Source organism: Tauraco erythrolophus, chromosome 15, assembly GCF_009769465.1.
Source record: "Tauraco erythrolophus isolate bTauEry1 chromosome 15, bTauEry1.pri, whole genome shotgun sequence".
Taxonomy (NCBI): Eukaryota; Metazoa; Chordata; class Aves; order Musophagiformes; family Musophagidae; genus Tauraco; species Tauraco erythrolophus.
In genome coordinates, this window is record NC_141479.1 from 3,856,125 (window position 1) to 3,879,690 (window position 23,566).

A 23,566-nucleotide genomic window follows, 5' to 3' on the forward strand; every position below is an offset into this window, starting at 1 on the left:
ATCGTTGAATCATTACACATACCTCCTTATTGTGAAGCAGATTAGAGCATCCAAACTTGCCTTTCACTTCCATGTCAAAGTGAGAAAAGGATTTTTCTCGTGTGCCATTAGAAGCTGCCCATTTGCTGAGTTAGGGTAACTCCTAAGGAGGGCAAACCTGTTGAGACTTGCTCTTGCATACTTTCAATTGCTGGTTGCTGCAGTAAAACACAATTTTTATGCCCTGGAGTATAATTGTTTTTCAAAAAATTATCTATACCAGTGCTACTTTGTGTTACAACCTTGTCTGTGCTTGCAAGCTGAGCAGCTCGAAGCTTAGTTACTGTGTGTAAAGTCCACCTCTGGATTTCCCTGTAGGAGGTCAGTTCTGAGTCAGGTCTTAGAACAATTTCGGAAGACGACGTAGCTGCTGCTGTCTCTGATGGAGGGCAGCACATTGCTGTTTCTCCTCTGCCTTCTACATTTGCATTAGGAGCTTTGCCTTCCTCATCCACTTCTAAGTAATGTAACTGACATCACTTTTACTACTACTTGCTATACTATATGTTTGTATCCAGAGTTGATGTAAAGGACAAAGGTAGAGGTTCTTTAAGAGTCTTGGAGGTCTGATTTAAGAACCCGCTGCTCCCAAATATTTTCAGCTTTCTTCTGTAAGGTTTTCACTGACCAGTTTGTGATTTTACAATATGAAGTGTTAAGCAGCAATACCACTTGTCTGTCTCTTCCCAATAGGATCACTTCCTTTCCCTTGATTCGTATTGGTCTCCAGGGCACGGCTGTTTCTAGAGCATTACAAGCCAACCTTTTGACCTTATCCAAATTCAGTTCCCACATGGATATATATTGGCTGCTTTGCCTAAGCAGATTCAAACTATTCACTTTCGGTGTGGCTATATGTTCCAGAGAATATGGTGGCAATGTCAAGGATTAATTTCAGGGACATTGCAGCCAAACGTGTTGGGAGATGTAGAAGTTAGATTTGGTAAATCCCGATGCTGCGTAACCAGGCAGTGGGATGGCTGTCTGCCTTGTGTTAAGATGTCTTTTGGCATACGTGCAGGGAGCTTTAAAACTCTAACTCAAGGCAAAAGACAGAGTAATTTAATTGCAATATTTTGCCTTCGCCCTTTCAAGGCACTGTGTTCTGGACTTTGTGGTAGAATATGTTTAGCAGTAATAAGCTCGCTGTTACCTCTCCCTGAGTTTCTTCTCACTTAGATTTTGTTGCAGGTACTTGATTTAATTCCTGACTGGTGGAGCAGAAGACAAGTGGTCTAATGTTGCCCATTGCTCCTTGAAGAGTTACTGTAAGCTTATGTGCTGTACTCATTTTGCTCTGATGCTCTTGCGAACTGACGAGCTTTTTGTAAAATGAGGATAAAAGCCACTGTGGCTTCTCCAGATACCTGACGTGATTTTGGTCTGTGCTGTGTGTTGCACAGCGTGGAATATTTTGTGCTAGTTTGGAAGACCTGTAGCTTTTTACAAACGTGTGTTTGAATATACATATTTTACAAATACTGTGGTTTGTTGCTTATCATGTGCAATATTAGAGCACTCTCCATTCTCTAAAATGTTCAGTGGGATGGAGTCACAAGAGACTTGCTCGCTTGTGCTTTCTTTAAGTATTATGACTGGAGTTACAGTGAGTTTTGGCTGTTTGTAGCACTTCACACTGAAAGGCCAACTCTTCATCCTTGGAACATATACAAGCTTCACTCTTTTTTGTCTTTTTTTTTTTTTTTTCCCTTTTCTTTTGTCCTTAGTTAAAAAAATCTCTCACACACTTTGTTTTCACATGAAACAAAGAACTTCTCAAATGTAAGAAAAATCTGATATTCAGCACTTTCTGTATGAGTTAACTGAAAACTAATAAAACATGAAGGGCTTCACAAAAGCTGTAACTGATTGCAGATGTCTTTCCACTGTCTTCCAGGAATGGATGGTAGATGTCTGTTAATGTACGTTGTATAGTATGCATAGAAGGTACATACATTGAAATTTTCAAAGTATTTAAACCTCCTTTTTCTGTTATTTTCTGTATGTCTGGAGATATTTAGCACCTTGACCCATTTATCCTCTATTTCCACTTGTTCCCTGTAGAAAGTTCTTTGAGCTGGTGGCGATATTGATTTAGTGGTCACTGTTCCCATTTGCTTGTTCTTACTCCATGGTTTATGCCTGTACAATTGTTTCTTTGGCACATGTTGAGCTGGAGAAGGGAGCAAATATGTCTGAAATTGTGGTGTGTGTTGTGGGGTTATTTTTGGAGTTTGGATTTTTTTGTTGTTCTATCATGTTTCTTACTGCACAGCCATGGCCAGCTGAATAGGTGTAGGGCTAAAAAAGATTTTCTGTATTTGAAATCAGAGAGCAAGGTGAATTGAACGTCACATGGAATCCACGTGTTGGTCTCGTAGATGTATGTTGTTGTTTCTCAGAGAAAGTGAGAATATTTTACAGCAAGGTAAGAGGCTTTTCTTGAGGCAGGGAAAATGCTAGAATGTGTCTCCCTATATTTTGCTACAGGGTGTGCTCTATCTAAGGTGCCTTCATGCATGTGAAGGGATGGAGTTTCAGGGAGGATAGTTGTGAGAAATGATTTGGAGTTGTTCCACATGAAAGAACCTCTGAAGTGGATTACAGTGAAGTACAAAGGTTGTTTTTTCTAATGTGTTTGGTTTTTTTTTTTTTTTAGCTGGCAATGACAAGTTATATTAGGAAAGCTCTCAAGTGATGTGAGTTCCTAAATCCAGTCTCTCAAAAGTGACTTGGCATCTTTAACTACATAGGCATTCTTGGTGATTGCACCTACTGTATAATGTAGATAAGCCTCAGTGTGGTGTGTGCTGGTGTCCAGAGGACCTCCTTATGGATGAGTGGGATGGAGGGGGTTCTCATAATTATGAACTGCTTAGAATCATTTAGTTAGTGTTTACTTATATATCTTATATAAACCTCCACTTCATCATGCTGACGCCTTTTTTTGGTGGTCTTGCATATGATTGGTCCGTTAATGGGTAATCGTATTAAAAAGTATTGAAGATGGAAAGAAATACATCACTGTTTCACTTGAAAGCTGAAATGCCTGGAGGGCTAGCGTCACAAAGCTATACTTTTCATGGCATTAGCAGGTTTAAAACGCTGTCTGATTCCACACTGAGCAAGCAGCAGATTTGTGGTATACACTTTTCTGAATAAGTGTGCAAACAGCTGGCAATGTGCCTCTTAAACATGTCTGAGTTTGGATTTCACAAATAGCATTTTCAGTAAGATCTTGACATTTGTATATTTTCTCAGTGTTGAAGGATTATAACGCCAGAATTATATCAGTGTCGGTTTAGCTTTCTGTAAGAAACTCTCTTGCTTCCTGAAAGAGATCAGTCCCATTCAACATTGCGGCCAGCGGTCAGTTTGTCAGAGGAGGTGGAAAAAAGTCCTTTTGGGAATACAGCATTATTGAACTTGTCCGATCCTCAGGACTTCACAGAGAAGGCATTTACTAAAGCATGTACTAAGAGCAGAAAGAAGAATAATGGTAAACCAAATTACTGAAAATGGCAAAGAGCTATTGCTAAAGGGTAAGTACCTCATGTTGATATTAATACCTACAAAGGTTTATAATGTTCTGAAACTATTGCTGAATCTTACCTGAAGAATAAAATCATTGCACTTTCCGAAACACAGGATTATTAAATTGCTGAAGCCCTTGACTTGTTTAGTATCAGTCAACTTGACTGGTAAAGGTGTTCTCTAATCTAGTTTTGCTGAGTACAGTAGAAGCCTGATAGTAACTTCACACATGCTTATCTAGGGATAAATCAAAGATCTGTGCTTAATTGTACGTGTACGCTTAATTCCGTACTCTGGTGCAGCCCGACTGTTGCATAGGTTATTGTCTAGGAAAGCTTAGGCTGTTTCTTTCATGCAGAACACAAACAAATGCAGTCTTAAGAACTTAGAACTGTTTCAGAGGAACTAATGTATTATCAACAACACAGCTTTTTAATAAAACTGTGCTTTGTTTGTGTCACTTCTGTAGATGCCAAAGCTGTTGCTCATTATAACTATGTACATGGTATGTACAGTGTAGTGTGTAATGCATTTTAAGAAGCACACCTTTACTTGTTGGGTAAATTCAGTAAACTCAAAACTTTAATGGCAGTGTCAATTTAAGTGAAGTAAATGATGTTATGTATTAGTCTTAAAATGGTGGATAAACAGATTATCTTCTTAAAATACTCATGAATGTCATTAGTTTGGCCTCTAAGGTGCAGTTTCTGATTGAAGCATAAATCTGGGTCTGGCATGTGAGAATTCAGTGTTGTCAGTGTAACTGATAGTTTGAGCCTGTGTTTGAAGTACAGAGCATCTCTTTGCTGCCTAAAAGCTATCCGAGTAAAGATCTGTCCTTTCATTCTGCTGTTCTTTCCTCTCATACAACCTTATTGTTGCATGGGTTGTTATCTAGTGCAACATTGGCCTTTATTTTCATAAAATAGTGGGTCAGCCTGGAGTCTACAGCTCATGCTTTCTGCCACCTTCAGTGGAAACGACCTGGTAGCCCAAGGTCTTAAGTGATGAACTGGGATTAACAGATTTCAGCTAGCTATTTCATTACCAAGGCCTAGTTTGTAGTGTGAGTGAGTTTTATCTAACTCGATGCAATGCTATTTATTTCCTGTTTCTCCTGTTTCTGATGTAAATATAATACTCCTGATAAAAAAAACAAACAAACGAACAAACCAACAACCAACATCTAAAACACCCCACCTCACCCCAACCCTGAGAACTTAGCAACATTTTCAGAATATTTTTGAGAACTATTTTTTCTGAGCTTGGAGTGTCACTATCAATTTTTTGCCACTGCAAAATAACAAAATTCTTGTATTCAGTTATGAAAAACTTAGAAGTTGAATCTTAAATCATGACTTTCTATTTTTGTATGAAAAAAGTGGTTTGGATAATATTGACTACTTTATAGCTAAAGTGAAAATAAGTGTTCCTCATTATCAGATTTCTGATGTCAGCTGCCTGTTCTGCTGCCATAAATGAGGTTGTAATCAGAACTTTCATTTTAGAAATGCTTCGTGTTTCTGGCTAGCTGTGTGTTGTCCATGGAGAAACAAACGTTTCTAATAGGCTGTCTTTTTTTTAATTATTATTATTTTTAAATAAGATCTCTACTTTGGATTGTTACTGATGTTGGATTAGGATTTTTGCTAAGCAGTTGAAAGGGAATAATTTAAGAAAAGAAACAGTATCTGATTTCTGTTTATGAAATTTATATCTAATGATCTCTGCAAAAAAAAAATTGTAAATTGAATAACTTGTTATAGTGTCCAGAATGAACCAAGAAAGAGGTTTCATCACAGTTCCGAGAACGAATAAGAGTTTTGTTTAGCCTAGCCACCTGTGAGGAACCATGTAAATAAAGTATATAAGCAGATTTAGAACGTATTTGAAATCGAATTATCATCTACATATTTCTTAGGTTATCTTACTGTGACAGTCTCTTGATGTACTTCAGCAATACTCTTGAATGTTTTGCTGCTGAAATGTGGAGAAATCAGGGTTCTTGAGCCACTAGCAAAGGCCAAGAAATTTATTAAGGGTTTTCTGTTCTTCAGCAATAGTCAGTTCCGTAAAACTTTACTGCTGGTGGACGGTGAGAAGAATGCTATCTGAACATAGCACAGCCTTTTGGAGGGAACCAAGTTTTATCTCACAATTCAGATGTTTGGGAGAGTAGTACTGTTGTTAACATCTGGAAAGTACTTTCTCAAGAACTGTGTTAAAACAGTTTCCTTTGTAGAAACAAACAAACCAGAACCCTAAAGTGTAATAAAAATGGACATGGGCAGCTTTTTATATAAAAACTTTATCCTTAAGGCTGTGAATAAATTCTTAAAAAATAATGTGACTAATAAAATTACCTGATTATGCAAGGAAGAAATATCCTACCTGAAAATAATTTCTGTTTGCAGCAATCCCGTTGTTCCTCTAACTTTTTTTTTTTTCCCCCTGTAGAGTACCTGTCTTCCGTGTATTCATTTGCTTCTAGATCTTGTGAGAACAATAAGTGTAGCGTACCTATTTGGTTTTGTGGTCATAAAAATCAAACGAATTCTGGCCTAATTACCAGTTCTGTACAAATTTCCAGAAGTTCTTGACACATGAAAATCTGGAAAAGCATAAATAAATCGTAACGGAACTAACTTGATTTTCGAAGTGGGATAAATTTTGTGTATCTTCAACCATCTATAAATTAGGTTTTTATTTAAGTTAGGTCCTCTTTAGAGATAATTTGCAGCATGCCAAGATGCATGTACAGGAGAGTCACTCCAGGGATCTGATGATCTAATTGAGCCACCTCTTCCTGAGTAAAAAGTGAGCCTACATGATTAGTCGAATGTAACTGCCTGCTCTTTGGGTAGCTGAAATTAGATTAAAGGAAGCCCTCGCCAGCTGCTTGGATATCAACTCTAATTTCTTAGATTCCAGTGTTATTTGTAGATGGAATATTAAAAGTATGAATGATTTTTTTTAAAAAATCAAAGTCTAAGCTAAAATAACGTTCTCTGTGCATGAAAAGGACTCTGTGTCCCGAGCTATCACAGGCTTTGTGGCCAGTGGTGCTTGTAAAATAGTGTCCGAATGACAGAAAAAAGTGATGTTAGCTGCTATACAGTCTATTTCATTACAGTTTGGTTTACTATACACAAAGGAGTCTGTGCATGCATAGTACAATTGCCAGTGGGATATTAGCTCTTATGCTGCTCTAGAAATTAAATTACATTGAGGGGAGGGGTGTTGGGCAGTCCTTCGAGCTGTTTTTTTAGTAAATGTCTGCCGTTTGTCAGTTGTAAAACGGGTTTCTTCCTTTGTCAAGCCTAGCGTTTCAGTTCTAACTCTAATTTGTACTCTGATTCATGCTAAAATTCATTCAAGAAATTTAGCCCCTCAGTTAAGATTTAGCTCTTGACTATTTCAGGCAGGGAGGATGATGGCAATTCTACAGGTCGTAGCCATATCTGGAGCTTTGTCCAGCTTGCCTGACCAGAAAAGCTTGTCTGAAAGTCTGTGTGTTCCTCTTGAGATACTATGAGCGTGGTGTATGTGCCTCTACTAACTTGCATTCAATTAGCTCAGATGTATGCCTGTAAAAGCAAAGCGGCATAAGTGTGTTATCAAAGTTCATCCCTCTTGGAATCTTTTTTTTTTAAAAAAAAATGTTTTAAGCCTTACTGAAGCTTAGTTAGCTTTACTACATTTTTCACTTCTCCTTTTTATCTGTGCTGGCTAGACTAAAGCTAGTCGGAGTATGTCCATCTGTGCCTTCAGCATGCCTTAACTTGTCAGGAAGATAGAGCCTCCATGAGAACTAGGTGAGTGTCTCTGAGTTAGTCATTTCCAAATGGAAAGATCTGAAGTTGTTTTAAGATGTAATGATTTCCACGTATTTTAACTGAACATGATGAAGTAGAGGAGTGGTGATTTTCTTTAAGGGAGTTCAGAAACTGACAATAGAGGAGAATAAAACCTTGACAGGTCGAGTCATGCAACTGCTTCTGCCACCTTCTCACAGGGATTATTATTTTTTTTAGTCATCTGACTTAGTAGACTCTATCACCGTGAAGCTTCCTGGTCTTTCTTTATGATTGTCTTGCTATGCCTAATTGTTCAGCTTTCATTTATCCTCACTAATCTGTCTTTCCTATAGTTACTTTAATGTATGTGTTTTGTCTGTAATTCTCTCTTAAGTTCTGGTTTTTGTCCCTCAGTAACTAAAGAAAACACGATGGCTTGCACAAAAGATTTGCACTTGGCGTGTTTAAGCAGTGAAACTGTGTGTCTCTGGCCTAATCCCCTTCCAGAAGGAAAGCAGTAATGCTGGCCTCTGTGTTCTTAATCTTCCTTTTTTTTTTTTTTTTTTTTTTTTAAGTAAAGACAAGATCAACCTTTTGGAGAAGAACAAAATAAAACCAGTCAATAGAATGTCTGCTACAGTTTTGCCACACTTTTTTCTTGGCAATTAGATAAAAGTTAGGCAAAAGTTTTGACATGTATGTATTGGTTTTATTCTGTCTCCTGGACTTGTGAGTTTGCATGTATGGGAATATGCACACTTAGGATTTTTAGATTTTGTTCCATGGACTATCTTTGATGTTTTATGGAACTCAGGTGATCCACACAGTGGTGAACCTCGTTCTGCAGACCTGTATCCGTACCTGAGTAGAGGAGCTCTAAAAAGTTCAGGGAACTATGATGGAGATGTTTAGATAAATGGTATAGTCATAGTGGTTGCTGCAAATAGAATTATTTGATGTAGAAGAGAACTGGCAGCATTCAGAAATAAAATGTCTTAATTATTGAAAGATAACGAAGACTGAGAAGCGATGAAACAAGTGAAAAGGAAACATTAACCTACTTGGAATATAGCTTGTCTGCCTCAAAAATTGAAATTAATTAGAGACTAAGGCAAATAAATTATTCTCTGTTGCAGAGTATATAGCTCCCTCTTTAAGAAATGTTCCTTGCAAAACAATCTTGCATGATGAAAACCAACACCACATAGCTACTGTCCAAGACCAAAGACTTGATAACTAAGGATGAAGACAGGCTGAGTTGGGGTTGTTCAGTCTGGAGAAGAGAAGGCTCCGGGGTGATCTTAGAGCAGTAAGATAGCTGCTATAGCACCAGTTCCTAAAGGAGGGCCTACAAAAAAGCTGTAGAGGGACTTTTTACAAGGGTAAGTAGTGATAAGACAAGGGGCAGTGGCTTTAAACTGAAAGAGGGGAGACTTCAATTAGATATTAGGAAGAAATTTTTTACATTGAGGGTGGTGAGGCACTGGAACAGGTGGCCCAGAGAAGTTGTAGATGCCCCATCCCTGGAAGTGTTCAAGGCCAGGTTGGATGAGGCTTTGAGCAACCTGCTGTAGTGGAGGGTTTCCCTGCTCATGGCAGGGGGGTTGGAACTAGATGATCTTTGAGGTCCCTTCCAACCCTAACCATTCTATGATTCTACAATGTCAAAAACCGTATGTGGTGTCACAAGGTGGTGTTTGCCCAGGAGACTTCGTGCTTCAGAATGTAAATTGTCCTTATGTGAAGCTGGGGCAAGAGTTCCCCAGAATAGCTTTCCGAGGTCACCTCAGCTCTCTTCCAAAACCGGTGGAGATAACAAGCTCTTCCAATGCAAGTAAGTCGCTTTGAAGCTGCTGGTATTGCTCACTGGCAAACAGAGTATGCTAGACAAGTTTTTTATGGCTGTCCGTGGTATCTTGTTTTGTCAAAGTACATTTGTGAATCTGCCGTATGTTTTACTGATGATATTGAAAACAGCATATGGAAATAGAGAAAATGAGATGAACACTTTGATGTTGTGATTTAGGACATATTTGAAAAGTGGAGATTGCACCGAACTTGCAACTGTGGTGCATGTGATTTTGACTATCGTTTAATTAGCTGTATTTAACTTAGCAATGCAGTACTGTGCTTGATTCGGCACACATCTCCGCAGCACCCAGTTCTTCATATCGGTGAAGTTAAAATAGGATGTCGTTGTACAGAACTCGAATATCAGCTTGTACTGCTTTGCTTCCTGTTGAAAGTGCACCGTGTTTGAGAGGGGATTTAATGTGAAACTTCATTGTATCAGTAGAATCATGTAGTTTGAAAGTTCACTTTTAGTTTTACGTTGTCTGCAGTAATTCGTAATTTGTATGTACTTTTGGGATAATGGAGCTGGTGCTGTGAATGTGGTAAAAAGCCAGCTGTATATCTCCATCATCTGATCTTTTCCACTGAGATGAAAATATGCCCTAGCAATTGCAAAAACAATACTCTATTTCCAGTCACTAGTTTTACTGATTCATCTGTTGCAGTTTGCTTTGTTTGGGTCTCCTGTGTGCAGGAAAATGTATAAAGCAAGCGCACCAAGGAGTTGAATTCAGAGGGAGAGTCTAATGGGAGGGAATTGAGCGATGCTTGAAAATGCAAATGGAGAATGAGAGGAGCTGGAAGCTCTTTTTGAGAGAGAGAGAGAGAGAGAGAGAGCTTCTAAAGAGACCAATTGTGAAAAATTTACTGGAGGTAAAATGAAAGATGTTTCTAAAAAATAGTTAATTTGGAGTTTCATCTTAAGTCACTCGTCTTCGTCAGGCTCAGAGAGGTGGTATGAAGTAATCTTTCTTAACTAAGGATAAGCTATACCGATGAGGGTAAGGAGAGGCTTGGCATTTTGATAGAGCAAAACCAATGTCATCTCATATAAAAATTTGAGATTGAATGTATAAGTTATCTCGACAGGAGTGTGGTTTTATACATAAAAAGGGTGAGAGTAAGCTTCTGTAAGCGTTACAAGCAGAGGAATGCCCATTGTACATTTTGAGACAGTGGTAAACTGCATCTGTAAGGTAAGGTTCCTGATGGAAGAACAAGGAAAACTAAGACAGCAAAGAATTGATTTAAAAATCAGAGATTTAAAAAAAAAAAATATTGATTTTTCAAACACGCAGTTACCAGAGCTAGTATATAGGAAATGAGAAAACAAAACAAAGTTACTCATGACCTTGCTGTGTTTGGTAAGTGTAATGATGAGAAGATACTGCCTAAATTTTTGAAGAATCAAGTAGGCAGTATTTCTGTTGATGTTGTCATTATCGTTTGCACTTGTGTCCGATGTAAGGAGTAAAACCTGTATGGCAGATAACTCCGTTTCCTCAGCAAAAATCGCACATGTGCTTCAACCACGATAGGACAGAATGGCCTGCAGCACAGTTTACAATACGTGCTGCAACAAAATTGATCCTTTGTACTCCTTCTGCCAGTATAGACATAACAAATACACCAAGCAAGTCGTTTTTGCAGATTTTTATTAAATATTTAACTTTGCTGAAGTTGATTTTGGTGCTGTGTATTTTGATGCTGTGTTGCTAAGCTTACTTTTTCTAGTCCTGCAAAAAATTCTACAACGTAGAGCAGTGTGAACATCTCTTACATGTAGATGGGGTCAGCAAATAAGCTGAGCCTACTTGTGCAAGGCAGCTGCTAATTAACATTTTGGTGTTAGTTGTCAGAGCTGTGAGAAAAGCAATAGGCATGTAAACACAGCAGACTGCTATCTACAAATATTTTTAGTAAGCTGAGTGTTTACTTCCAGAAGCTTAAAAGACCTCTGTTGTTTGTGAATATTGTTTTTCCAAGCACCTGTCAGCCATTTCCAGCATATTTGCTTCTTTCCACGCATCCCTTCCCCTCATTAAGAATAGTACTGAACTTTCTCATGATTCTTTTGCTTATAGCAATTACTTTTGTAACAGTACAGTGTATGCTGATCACTGTGTGTAAGGGTGGAGTCTTCTATTTGCCTGTTAGGTCTGTTTTGTAAGTAGATTCAGATTTCAAAATGGAGAGATAATTTCACTTCAATTATATTACAATAATTTAGTGTAGCCTTATTGAATTGATTACCTTAATCATTGAACATGATTCAAATGACACAAAGCTCTGGGGCCCCCAACATCAGAAGGACATGGAGCTGTTGGAGCAGGTCCAAAGGAGGCCCTGAAGATGATCCGGGGGCTGGAGCACCTCTGCTGTGGAGACAGGCTGAGAGAGTTGGGGCTGTTCAGCCTGGAGAAGAGAAGGCTCCGGGGAGACCTTCTAGCAGCCTTCTAGTACCTAAAGGGGCTACAAGAAAGCTGGAGAGGGGCTTTTTGTGAGGGAATGTAGTGATAAGACAAGGAGCAATGGCTTTACACTGAAAGAGGGCAGATTTAGGTTGGATATAAGAAAGAAATTCTTCCCTCTGAAGGTGGTGGCACTGGAACAGGTTGCCCAGAGAAGCTGTGGCTGCCCCATCCCTGGAAGTGTTCAAGGCCAGGTTGGATGAGGCTTTGGGCAACCTGGTGTAGTGGAAGGTGTCCCTGCCCATGGCAGGGGGGTTGGAACTAGATGATCTTTAAGGTCCCTTCCAACCCAAACCATTCTATGATTATATGAAAATACACACCAAAAGATCCAGCTGTTTAATTCCTTGCGTTTTACGTATTCAATGTACAATACTTCTTTAACTTGCAGTATTTTCATTTGAGATAATAAGTTTCTTTTCTTTCACTTCAAATTTCTTTAGTGGCTACTTTTTTTTGTAAATTAAAAAAAAAGTGTTCCTTGGATTGATCCTTTCTTAAGGAGATACTTTTGGAAATCTCTTTAGTTTGTATTGGCTGAAAGAGCAGGGAGTGAAGAGTTATAGGCAAAAGAAAGGAATTTTTGTTTGTCAAGTAGTGTAATGTGAGCCACAGATCCAAGAACTCCTGAATACTGGAATCAATTTTTTTTGTTGTTGTTGTTCCCGCCGCCCCCCCCCCCCCCGAGCTCATTTTATACTATAGTGCCCTTACATTAAGCTCTACTGATCTTCCATGTTATCTTTTTTTTTTTTTAACATTGTTCATTGCATATGTGAATGCCCTGCTTTTACTCTACCTGGTGTTAGGTTTTAACTTAAAAGCATAAGAGGAATCTGAAGAATGCAGTGTCTGAACGTTCAAAATACAATAAGGGTAACAGCATCATGAAGTGAGCATGTTTGATGTCTGGGATTAGTGGGCCTAGTAAAAAAAGAAAAACAACAAAAACCCACCAACAACAAAAAGAGGGGGCTTTGGTTGATATCTGCCTGGATTGTAATAATAGAATCTTGTCTTTGAATTGTTTGGTCTTACTAAATTGACCTAATCTGTTTGGACGTACTGCTCAGAAGTTGCTCTTGGCATTAGTACGATTTCTAGGTGCACAAGAACTGTCTTTTCAGTTGTCACTGTTCTAAATAAGAAATAATTGTAAAAGGGAACATTAGAGAATAAAGGTGCAGATAATGCTGTAGCTGTGGCCCTACTTGTAAATTTTACTTTGAGGTGACTTTTTATTCTATTTTATTGAAAATGGAGGAGTAGAAATAGAAATAACTCTACCTTGAGAGTAACACCTCTGATATCGATAATGTTATGTAACTTGATATACTAAAAAGAAACAGATTCAATTGACCAAACAAGTTTATTCCCTGGGTTTTTTGTCAAGGTTACAAAGCCTGCCTTTCTGCTCTTACCAAAATCTGCTTCTTATTTTCCTTGCAGGTCATGGCAACCATAAAGAAAACAGTCCTTTCCTGAACAGTTCAGAAGCTGGCAAGGGAGGTGATTACTATGACAGAAATCTAGCCTTGTTTGAGGTAATTTCTAACTGCTTTTTGTACTTGTAATGTGATTTGTCATCTTCCAAGAGGGGAGGGATTGTGTTCAGTGGAAGACAGTGTTGCAAAGGTCCAGGCATTGGGTTGGTACTTAACCCTCACTGCACGACAGTTGGTGTGTTTAGGAGTATGTCTACAAAGTAGCAAAATATAATGGTAGCAGGAGTGACCTGAATAACTTAAAATAGTGAAGCTGTGCCACTGTGGGTTAATCAGTGTGGAAAACGGGCATGATTTACTGTGTTAAGGAGGACCTTGTTATTCTGTAGGAGAGTGCCTGAATTCAGGTGCTCAAATTAGCTCGGGCATCCTGTATTGCAACTGCACTATATCAGTCATACCAATTTCTCCCCCACATGCTTTTTTGTGGGTGTATGTCTGTTGTCTGAGGTACCAGTAGGCAGAGGTATCCTGTGTGATGGAAAAGCTCAGATATTATGACCACTCGGGACTGTGAGACAGAGAGGTACGACTGTTTCCATGTGGAAGCAAGGAGGACCAGACTGTCATGTGGGAGGCCAGTTGGAGCCACACCAAGTCCAGCAGAATCCTCCTCCGCATCCTCACCTCACTGGCACTGTGTTAACTGCAAATATATCATGGTGTGCTAAGACCAAGTTTCTAAAAATGTTTGTAGAAGCTCAGGTGCTGGGGAGTGGTGCAGCGGGTCTTTGTATGGCACTGCAGCTGCTTTCCAGCTGGGCATCTGAGTGACAGCTTCACAGCAATACTGGCAAGATGTACCCGGTGTTTCCCATTCTGGGAACTTGGTGTGAGGCAGCCTGAGCTGGCTCTGCACCCTGCTAGGTTGGCGCCTGCAGAACTCAGCTGCGAGGCGTAGAGCCTGGACAAGTATAACTAACCTGCTGCTAGATAAGAACTCGCTACAACCATGTTTTCAGGCAGTGTGCTTGAGCTAAAAGACTCTGAAGCATGCTCCCAGCTGTGGCGTCTCCTGCCTCCAAGTCATGGTAAATCCGTGATCAACATAAACTCGCTTGCAGATCATGATGAGTTAGCCACTTAGGACATGACTGCTGTTAGTCACATGCCCGCCACTTTAATAACAGAGTATACCACACCAGGGCTGCAGGCTCTTTCTGTACTAAAGAGGAGGAGGAGGAGCAGGTAGCATCCCTAAGGCAATGCTGCTCAACTGGACAGGAAGCATGCGTTGCCTCCAACCTTTTCAAAAAGAAATCATAATCAGGTTTTGAAAGATGTGAACTGCAGGTGAAATCAGAGGAAGGAATGTGAAAAGGGACATTTGGGGTCAGTTTCTGCCGTCAGCTACAAAGCGCGTAATGCTGCTGATCCTCCCAGAAACTGTGATGATACAGAATATATGACAGAACTCCAGACAGTGAAATCTTTTTTAATCGTTTTTTATTTCCTGTGTAGAAAGTTGGTTCTCTTTACCACACATTACTTAATGTGCAATTAGCACGAAAGACATTTTAATTTCAAAGAGAAAGGGAAGGAAATTATTTTGTTCTGATTTTCTTTTTCTGCCTAGAACTTACTTTCAGGAACAGAAGTTAGGTGGGATGAATGTAAAGGTGTGAGGCCCCTGTACATGTGGCTTTTGGGATTTCTTCTCTAGATCCACATAAATTAGATTACACAGAAAAATGTAATAAAATTATCAGAGTGCATGCGTGCCTACAATGACCAGAGTTTAATCACTAAATCTGTGATTAATTAATCAATTTAGCAACTTGACCTTTTTAAAAGCGTATCTGTTGATGTAAGCTGACATTAGACATACATGCAAGGTACATGTTCATTTTCTTACAGTCCCATGGCTCAGATGACTTTTTTATTACTGTAATGCATGCTTTTCAGCACCTAAGGAGAAGGGTACAGACCTGTTGGCATAGCCTTTTCCTGTCAGATTTGCCCTCCTTTCAGAAAATTATATCCTGTCATCAGTGGTTCAGGTGCAGTGAAATATTCTGTAATTCCCTGGATGATTTTCCTGGTGTGTTCCCTGGCAGCCTCAACCATGCCAAGGAAGGCATGACCTCAGCTGCTCTTCATAAATGCTGTGAACTGCAGAAGTTGACTAGTTGTCTTCTTCCACAGGAAGAACTTGATATAAGACCAAAAGTGTCATCTCTGCTTGGCAAGTTGGTCAACTACACAAATCTTACCCAAGGTGTTAAGGAACATGAAGAAGCAGAAAGTACTGATGGCTCGAAGAAGAAAGTATCAAAAGTAAGTAAAAAGTCTCTCCGTGGCCAGCTGATGAATGAGATGATTGCCTGTATGATTTCTGGGGAGCTGAACTCCTTTCTGCTTTATCTTAACATCTGTCAGGAGCCATGACAGTGTTGCAAAGAACAACATAGAACTCTGTAAGTAACCAGATGTTACCAAGGAATTGGGGCAGATGTAGTGGTTAAGCACTGTGCACTAGAGTGCAGCTACATGCACTTGGTATGGATTTTGATAAGGAGGATAATCAAATAAACAACAAAACAAACCCCCCAGCTTTTTCCTAGTGCCGTTTGAGTTGCTCAGCAGTATCTGACACATCTCTACAAGCCTGGTAGGTATGACACAAGAATTGCAAGAGACAACACCCTTCTAGAGTGGTGGGTGGAGGTCAGATTGGACACCCTGGGGCGGCTCAGGTGTCATTCTGGTGGTAGGCACTTAGGCAACTGAATTCTGCCCCAAAGGATCTGCATTTAGATGGTTAGCCCATTTGGGCCGGCCTTGTAATAACTAGGTAGAAGGTGGGGTTTGTTGGTAGTGAGATTTCTATCAGGAGGGCTGTGTTTTGACTGTTCTACTTAGTGCTCTGGCAGTCAGGCAAGTGTTTCAGTTAGTGCTAAACCCTCAAGTGGTGTGGTTGCATTTTATGGCACTTGCAAGCTTAGCAGTTTGTTTGCAAATTTTGTCAAAAGAAGGTTTTCCAAAAAACTAAGATAGCACTTGAATTCAACAGATTTTATAGTACTGCCCTGTCAAAACTTGAGCCGTTTCAGAAAAAGATGGCAGTGATAATGTTGAAAAACAGCACATTGTTCTCCGAGAGAATGCATGTTACCCCATGCTGAAAGCCAGATTCCAGCTCCCTGACTCACTCCAGTTCCTTACTCTGCACAGTTTTACACTGGGGTTAACAAAGTTGTTTAGTCAACACGAAGCGTAAAATTGAATTTTATCTGAGACCACATGCACTGGCGTGCTGTAATAGTGTGGTGAATCTGACAACATTACAAGACCGAGCGAAGGTCGTCTGGGTGCAGTAACTGCGTTCTGGTACTATAAGCTTACATTAAAAAAGTAATTTAAAACATTTTAACTGTGAATTTCTTTTATATGGTACTTAGTGTTATACTAATTGCTGAGTCTTCCTGAAGCTTTTATCTTTGCATTACTAATATGAAATGTCAGCTGCATCTCTGTTTTAGCATGCTTTTGGTGGGAATAATGTCAGGCGTCAGCTGTTAAAATGGTGCTATTGCATAATCTAAATTAATTTTCAGCCTCTTCCTATCAAAAGCAGATTGATTGTTACCCTAACAAAGATAGGACAGAGAGGGATAAAATGTGTATAGTCCTTACTATTTTGAGAAAGTTCCGATCGCTTTTTCTGTTTATTTCCTTATTAATTGCCTAACCAGAATACTGGGGTAAGATGCGGTCTAATCTGAAAGCTAGTCACTCACTTCCCTGTGGGAAAAAGAATTGGGACAATTTGGTGATGGGTCTGTAGTGTAAAGTTGATTGAAGCAAATGCAGTATAGCTTTGTAAGGTAAAAATGGGGCAAATAACAGGAAACTGAGAAGTTGTTTAAAATTCCTGGTAGATTAACATGTAAGGTTTGGTGCTAATATTTCTACATCTAGGTGTGATTTATGTAAACACTTCCGTGTTTTCAAATTGTTTACTGCCATAAAAGAGAACTGTTGTCCTTGTTAAAGCTTCTGTGGTAAATTAGTTTGGACTTAGTACTGGGGTTGTCCTGAATTATGCTTTCCTGTGTCCCAAAAGTGTGTGTTTGCAGGCTTCTCAGATGTTTTTTGTAGAATGGGTTTAGTAACCATTCCAAAAGTGACAATATCATCCTGTGTTAATACCTCAGTATTTTCTGTGTAAACACTGCAGTTCCTTAAGTGACTCTTTGCCTAGCATGTCTGTCTCTGGGATAAATTACATCAGCTGCAATATCATAACTGTAGTTTGAATTTCTTTTCCCTCTCTTACCATAAGCAGTATGAAATTTTAAACATCTTGTAGACTATAAGAAGGTTGAATATTAACTCGGCCAATAATTATAACTGTTAAAACCTGGAAATTCAGAAGCAGTAACTGTACAGTGCTACGAATTGAAGATATCCAGAAACTGTGCAAATGGAATTCTTCTATACATTTTTTTTTTAATCATCTTTGAAGTATAAATCAATGCACTGCTGTTACCTTATTCTTCCCATTTGAGCGTTGGTACAGAAGCAGGAATATCCATCCGCCCCAGCACGTAGCAGGTTCTGTTTTTAAGTGCCGGAATTGTTAACTGACTCGTTGCTGAATGCTATACTGAGTACACTCAGCAAATACATACCCAGTCAGTGTGACAGAAGGTGAGCTGCCTGTCCCGATGTGTCACTTGCTGAAATTGGCAACTTGCAGACGAGAATTGGTGCAAGGAGGGTGAGCAGACCCTAGATCTGGTATTCAAAAATTGAATGAAGAAAGCAGTCCTTTCAGTAAGGGAATATATAATTATCTGAGCAAGTAAAGGTCTCTTGGCGAACACCTTTTTCTGACCAAGCACAGCCCTGTCTGCCAAATCATGTCTATTCAAATAAATAAATAAATACGACAAAAAAATAAACCACAAAATCCCAAGCCAACAAAAGACACAGACACAAAAAAGAAAGGAAAAAAAAAAAAAGAGAGGCAAGGCAGTTGTGTGCACATGAAGGGGCCAAGTCTCCAAGGAGCAGTATGGAAAAAATGTAATCTCTCTTCCCAAGTTTAAGCCTAAAGGACTAATGAACGATGTGCTTTAGCTTGTGGAGATCATGGTTGTCAACACCTGCTTTCTACAGTGACAGGACCAAACGAAACTGGAACGTTTCTGCAAGCTCTGGAAAACACATTGAGTGACTATCCCCCTTCTAATCTCTTGGAATAATTGCTGCAGTGTTTGTGCAAGATGCAAATGAAGATCAGGACAAGTTCAGTGCAAAATGGCTTAATATAAACGTATTACCCTGTTTCAGCATTCCCATTAAATATTCTTGATAGTGGCATTCTGTGTTAGATACACGTCAGATAAAATTGACGCTACTCCATGTAATAGGGTAGAAATTGGGTTGCTTTTTATCTTTTCTAAATACAGTCTTATATTAAAGCACTTAATAGATGCAGGGCTATAAAAATATTCCCTTCTCATGATGGGAAAAATTAGATTAACTATTTTAGTTCATGTATCTTTAATAAGGCTGTTCCTTTTAGTGCTGCTGTCTGTCCTCGTGCTACAGAGCAGCTACAAGAGCTGTCATTACCCATCCATGTCCCTGAGCCCTGCAGCCAAGTGCTTTGACAGCCCATCACACTGGCACAATGGAAATGGTGTCCTTCAGACTCAGATCAATATTTGTATCAATTATGTGTCTGCAGCTGATTAGAGCGAACAGAAACATGATCTGCATCACTGAGACTGTTTTCGAGATGTTTCTGTCCCTTCTTGGTTGATCTAACCAGCGTTCTTCAAAATGTCTTTGTGTTTTATTTCCTTTTTGCAGTGTAGGGAGTTTGGGTTTGTTGTTTTTTTTTTTAGTTTGGTAGCTGTTGAGACTGAACATAATACCCTTCTTATTTCAGATTGCATTCTGTTGAAACTTCAGCGCTGGTTTAGTATCACCCACTGGTTTTAAGATGCTATAAAAAAAGATCAAGTCACTGCAGATTATGGGTGTTAAGTATTTCTGTGAACAAGCTGGTTCAAGTAGTATTTGTGGATCATTCCTTCATACCAGTATTTTTTTATTCCACAGAGTAAGAAAATCCAGAGTAAACTTTTGTGCCTGAGGTACACTTAATGATACCGTGGCTTGGGTTTTGTCTGCGGTCAGACACTTACGTGTTTTCTAGGCTGCTCTGCTCTGCAGCAGTCTTATACCTGTACAACTAATGCACAATTCCTCTTCCTCTGTGGCTGAGGCTGGCTTATACCTTGATAGACATAAGAGGCGCTTAAGAGGGAGGGGGAGATGATGATGAACAGTAGAGCAAAGCTGCAGTGGCCATATTGGGCAGAAGATAGGAAAGAGCTGAGCTACGGTGAATTGTTATGTGAAGGAAGCGGGTGTAGGGAGATGTGTAATGGGCAGGCAGAAACATCACCTGCTTTGATAGTGCTTGGAAAACTGTCATATAGAATATATAAAACTGCTCCATGTGCTTCTCTTTCATAGGAGCAATAGGTTGGGCTTCTTTCCTTTCCCCAGATGCCAGTTTTGACAGTCTCTTAGAAACTCCTTTACCTCTGAGATACCCCCACATCTGATAAATTCAATTGATGCTGGCTGCTGGGATCAGAGATGTTGTGAGGGGGGCAACTGATGGAAGAATGGTCTGATAGATGATAAAATTACTTGGAATGCCTTTTTAAGAGAGGCAGAGTACAGTAATGTGACAACAGGAAGCCCTTATGCAGGGCAAAATCTGCCCAGTGCCTGGCAACATTATTTAGTCCTTTCTCAATTAATGTTTATGCAGTCGAAGACAACGTGACTCAGATGAAGATGTTTGAACAGAAAGTGTCTAAACCTCCCTTTCTTGAGGAAGCAGGTACACTATAAAGAATACCCTGAGAAGATCTTCCACCGTAGCATCAGAACAACTTGTTTAAAAATCCTTACCTTATGCTGATCAGGGTACTTATGTACAAGTGTCATTTCTGTTAGTATCAGAAGACAACAATTCCTTTTGTCCTCATATATAATCTTGACAAAGCTGATCAGGTTAGTCCTCTAGGATGGTAATTTTTGTACAAATTGCAGGTGATGTTTTAGGGGTTTTTTTTTTTGTACTGTGGCATTGGAACAGCTGAGCAACAGCTCTCTGCCCCATTCTGATAGGTGTCATGGGGTAAGTCGGTTGCAAACCTTCAGCATGTGGTTCTGTTGCCCATTTTACTTCAGGAGGTTCACCCAAGGTGAAGTGTGTATTTGGAAATTTTTGTTGATCTCGTTTAACTTTAGTCACACAAGGAATTCAAAGCTGGCTTCAAAAAATTCAGTCAGCAATTCATGGCATTTCTAACACAGATGTGTTTGGATCATGTGCTTAGACACAGTTTTCTTTCATCTCTTGCAGGGCAGATTCCTAATGCAGATGATGAAGTTTTGAATTGTACCATGTAATTGCAAGTTGAAGCACTAAATTCCTAGGTTGCTTATTTTGACCTGGTGATATTATAACCATTTGATATTTCTAGGATTTTGCTTTGTGTAATAAAATATACTCTTGACTTACCTTAGGTAACTACATTTTTCCATAGTGAAGACAAGGCAAGAACGAAGTTTTCGACAGCCAATTTATTGCTTTAAGAGTACTGTGCTTGTCTTAAGTATCATTGCTTGTGATTCATGACTAATTTGTATATAAGGGTACATTACCTATTTATTTTTGAATTTAGTTAATGCTATGTGAAGTCAAATTTGAATAAGTGTTGTCACCTCCCTTTAATATCCTTCTCAGATGGTTGTTCTTGGGTTTCTTTAAATGCTGTCTTTCTGTAGTATGTTTTGGAATTCAGGTTTGTTTATAGAAAGAAGTATGAAAGTATATATGAAAGTTTTATGTGAAAGAAGTATGAAAAGGGATGAGCCTTTGAGAAGTTACACTCTCTATTCCCCCTGTGTTTCAGCATTCTGTATAATTTTAAGTGCAAAAGAAAACTTCAGAAAGCAGGAGCAATGAAATGTCTTGGCAGGAAATCACAGAGATTTGGGCCTCTGAATTGCTGCTAGTGCCAGGCGTGCCAATGCAGGGAACGCTTCTGTATTCATTGAAATAAAACCCTTATCAGTGACGTTTTGATATCAGTGGTTTGGGTCTGACTGTCCTCTGGCAATAACTGTTTGGGCAAAGGAGAATTCTACAAGATACTATATTGAATGGCAGTCATGCGCAGTTCCTGTGAAGTCACGTAACTAACTAGTATTTTCTCAATCACTCTCAAATGTAATTCAGAGTCTGGTGCTAATATTTAACACAAGAAAGGTAGAATCATTAGGTTTACATGGAATATATAAAATGAAAGAAAATACATTATGCATGTCTCCAGATTAGTTCCAAATATTTTCTAGTTGTAACATCACAAAAGTATGTTTTCCATGAAACTAATTTGTAAACTCTAGGGAGTAAAGTACTTACTCGAGGTCTGCAGCACTCAGTGGGTTTCATTCTAGAAACCCTATGGTTCTACAATAAAACACACATATGTTCTGTTGTTAGCAATTGGTGTTAAATGCTGAGTATAATTTCTTCAAATGTGAAGATGTGATAGGCTCAGCGTTTTGTTCAGAAATTTGTGGGTTTGGTGTTTCTTTGGAAGTCTGGCGTAATAGTGTTTGTGTGTGTGTCTACCTCAGGTTTCCCATATTTCTACCATTTGAAAAACTGAAGTTGTAGGCTTTTTCGGTTATCTGTGCTTTGAATAATTCCAGTTAATGAATGTGAATAAACTTTTTTTTTCAGTCACCCAGCATGGGCACCCTGATGGGGGTTTATTTACCATGCATGCAGAATATCTTTGGGGTTATTCTCTTCCTTCGGCTGACTTGGATGGTGGGAATGGCTGGAGTTCTTCAGTCCTTCCTGATTGTATTACTTTGCTGCTGCTGTGTAAGTATATAGGTAAAATAATGCAAATGACGTAACCTCTGTGAAACTATTGAGAAACTTGGAGAGGCTGCATTGTAGATGCTTGTGTAAAGAAAAGCCAGATTTATGCTAGACACTTCTGCTATGTTTGTAGCCATGTCATTTCTTTTTTTTTTTAACACCTTTGGGTTTTTTTTTTCCTTTTTTTGGCCAGTATTTCTAAATTGGCAAACTGTATCTAGTGTAGATAGTCTTAAAAATGGTGTTTGTTCAGCAAGCAGCTGTTTTCTGTGCCTGTATCAGGTCATGGCTGCCTGCATTGCTGGACTAGCCTTTGTTGGGATTTCAGCTCTGCAGATGGAGACACACCTGTGCTTCTTTATCTTGCTTTGTCTGCAGACACCCATTATTTGACCTGATAAAGCAGTGGTCATCTCTCAAGCAAAAGTCTCAACAGCTTGATGATTAAATTCCTCCTACCCTTGTTTTCTTTCAGAACCTGTCAAGACAGAATAAAGAGAAATATTGTGTCCTATATGCAGTGGCAGCTTTGCTTTATTAAGAGATAAGTTATGTTTTAAAACATGTTGTTGATACAATTGCTTCCTTTTCCTTGTTTTCTCCAGACTATGCTGACAACCATATCGATGAGTGCTATTGCCACAAATGGTGTTGTTCCAGGTAAGTGTAGTTAGCAAAGTTCTCATTTGTGTTTTGAAAAAAACCCAAACAATACAAAAGTTGCTATAAGCTGTTAATGTGGGTTTTTTCTAGAAAAATTTGCTTAAGCTGGGATACAAAGCCTGAATTGACATATAGTATTTCTTCTTAGTATCAATTAGGCTGAAGATCAATTGATTTGGTTTTTAGTTACCCGTGTGCTAATAAAAAGATACTTCAATTGAACCTCCACAAAAGCAGATATGGTGTAATTTTATTGTATTCTTGTCATGAATATTTTCCAGTTTATAACAATAAATAAATAATTATTTTACTCTCATATTCTTGTCTCATAGCTGGTGGCTCCTATTTCATGATATCCAGGTCATTAGGCCCAGAGTTTGGTGGAGCTGTAGGGCTGTGCTTTTATTTGGGAACAACATTTGCAGGAGCGATGTATATCCTTGGTGCCATTGAGATTTTATTGGTGAGTAGTACCAGAGTAGTCCTGCTTGTAGTCCTGCTTTTAAGACAAATAGTATTTAGAAAATACCGCAGTGTTCTTGTCCCATATTTGTATACACGTTTGCAGGTAGTGACCAGAAGGTCTCCAGTTTCTCAGTGCCCAATTCTGTACTGCTAGTGCTTCCTTTTGGAAGTTGCACACTGGTTATCCAGAGTGGAAGCTCTCCTGAAAACACAGATGGAAGTATGACTTAATCAAAGACACATGCTCATCATTGATAAGGTTGGCTGAGTTGTACTACTGAAATAGAATGGGCTTGACTCTTCCTA

At 39.1% G+C, this 23,566-nt stretch overlaps 1 protein-coding gene across 8 annotated transcripts in view; it reads left to right on the forward strand.

Annotated features, from left to right (window-relative positions):
- Nucleotides 1-23,566, forward strand: part of SLC12A4 (solute carrier family 12 member 4) — a 51,375-nt gene that overhangs the window by 8,248 nt on the left and 19,561 nt on the right. For 7 of the 8 annotated variants that reach the window (XR_015222562.1, XM_086620705.1, XM_086620704.1 and 4 more), the window contains 5 exons: nt 13,145-13,239; nt 15,346-15,477; nt 21,986-22,132; nt 22,738-22,792; nt 23,128-23,258. Coding sequence is in view for 7 of the 8 variants with exons in the window: in XM_086620705.1 (XP_086476831.1) it covers nt 13,145-13,239; nt 15,346-15,477; nt 21,986-22,132; nt 22,738-22,792; nt 23,128-23,258 (560 nt within the window). In the remaining variant the exon portion in view is untranslated. Of the gene's footprint in view, nt 1-2,715; nt 3,582-13,144; nt 13,240-15,345; nt 15,478-21,985; nt 22,133-22,737; nt 22,793-23,127; nt 23,259-23,566 lie in introns of those variants that run through there. The other variant, XM_086620710.1, reaches the window with a different exon arrangement.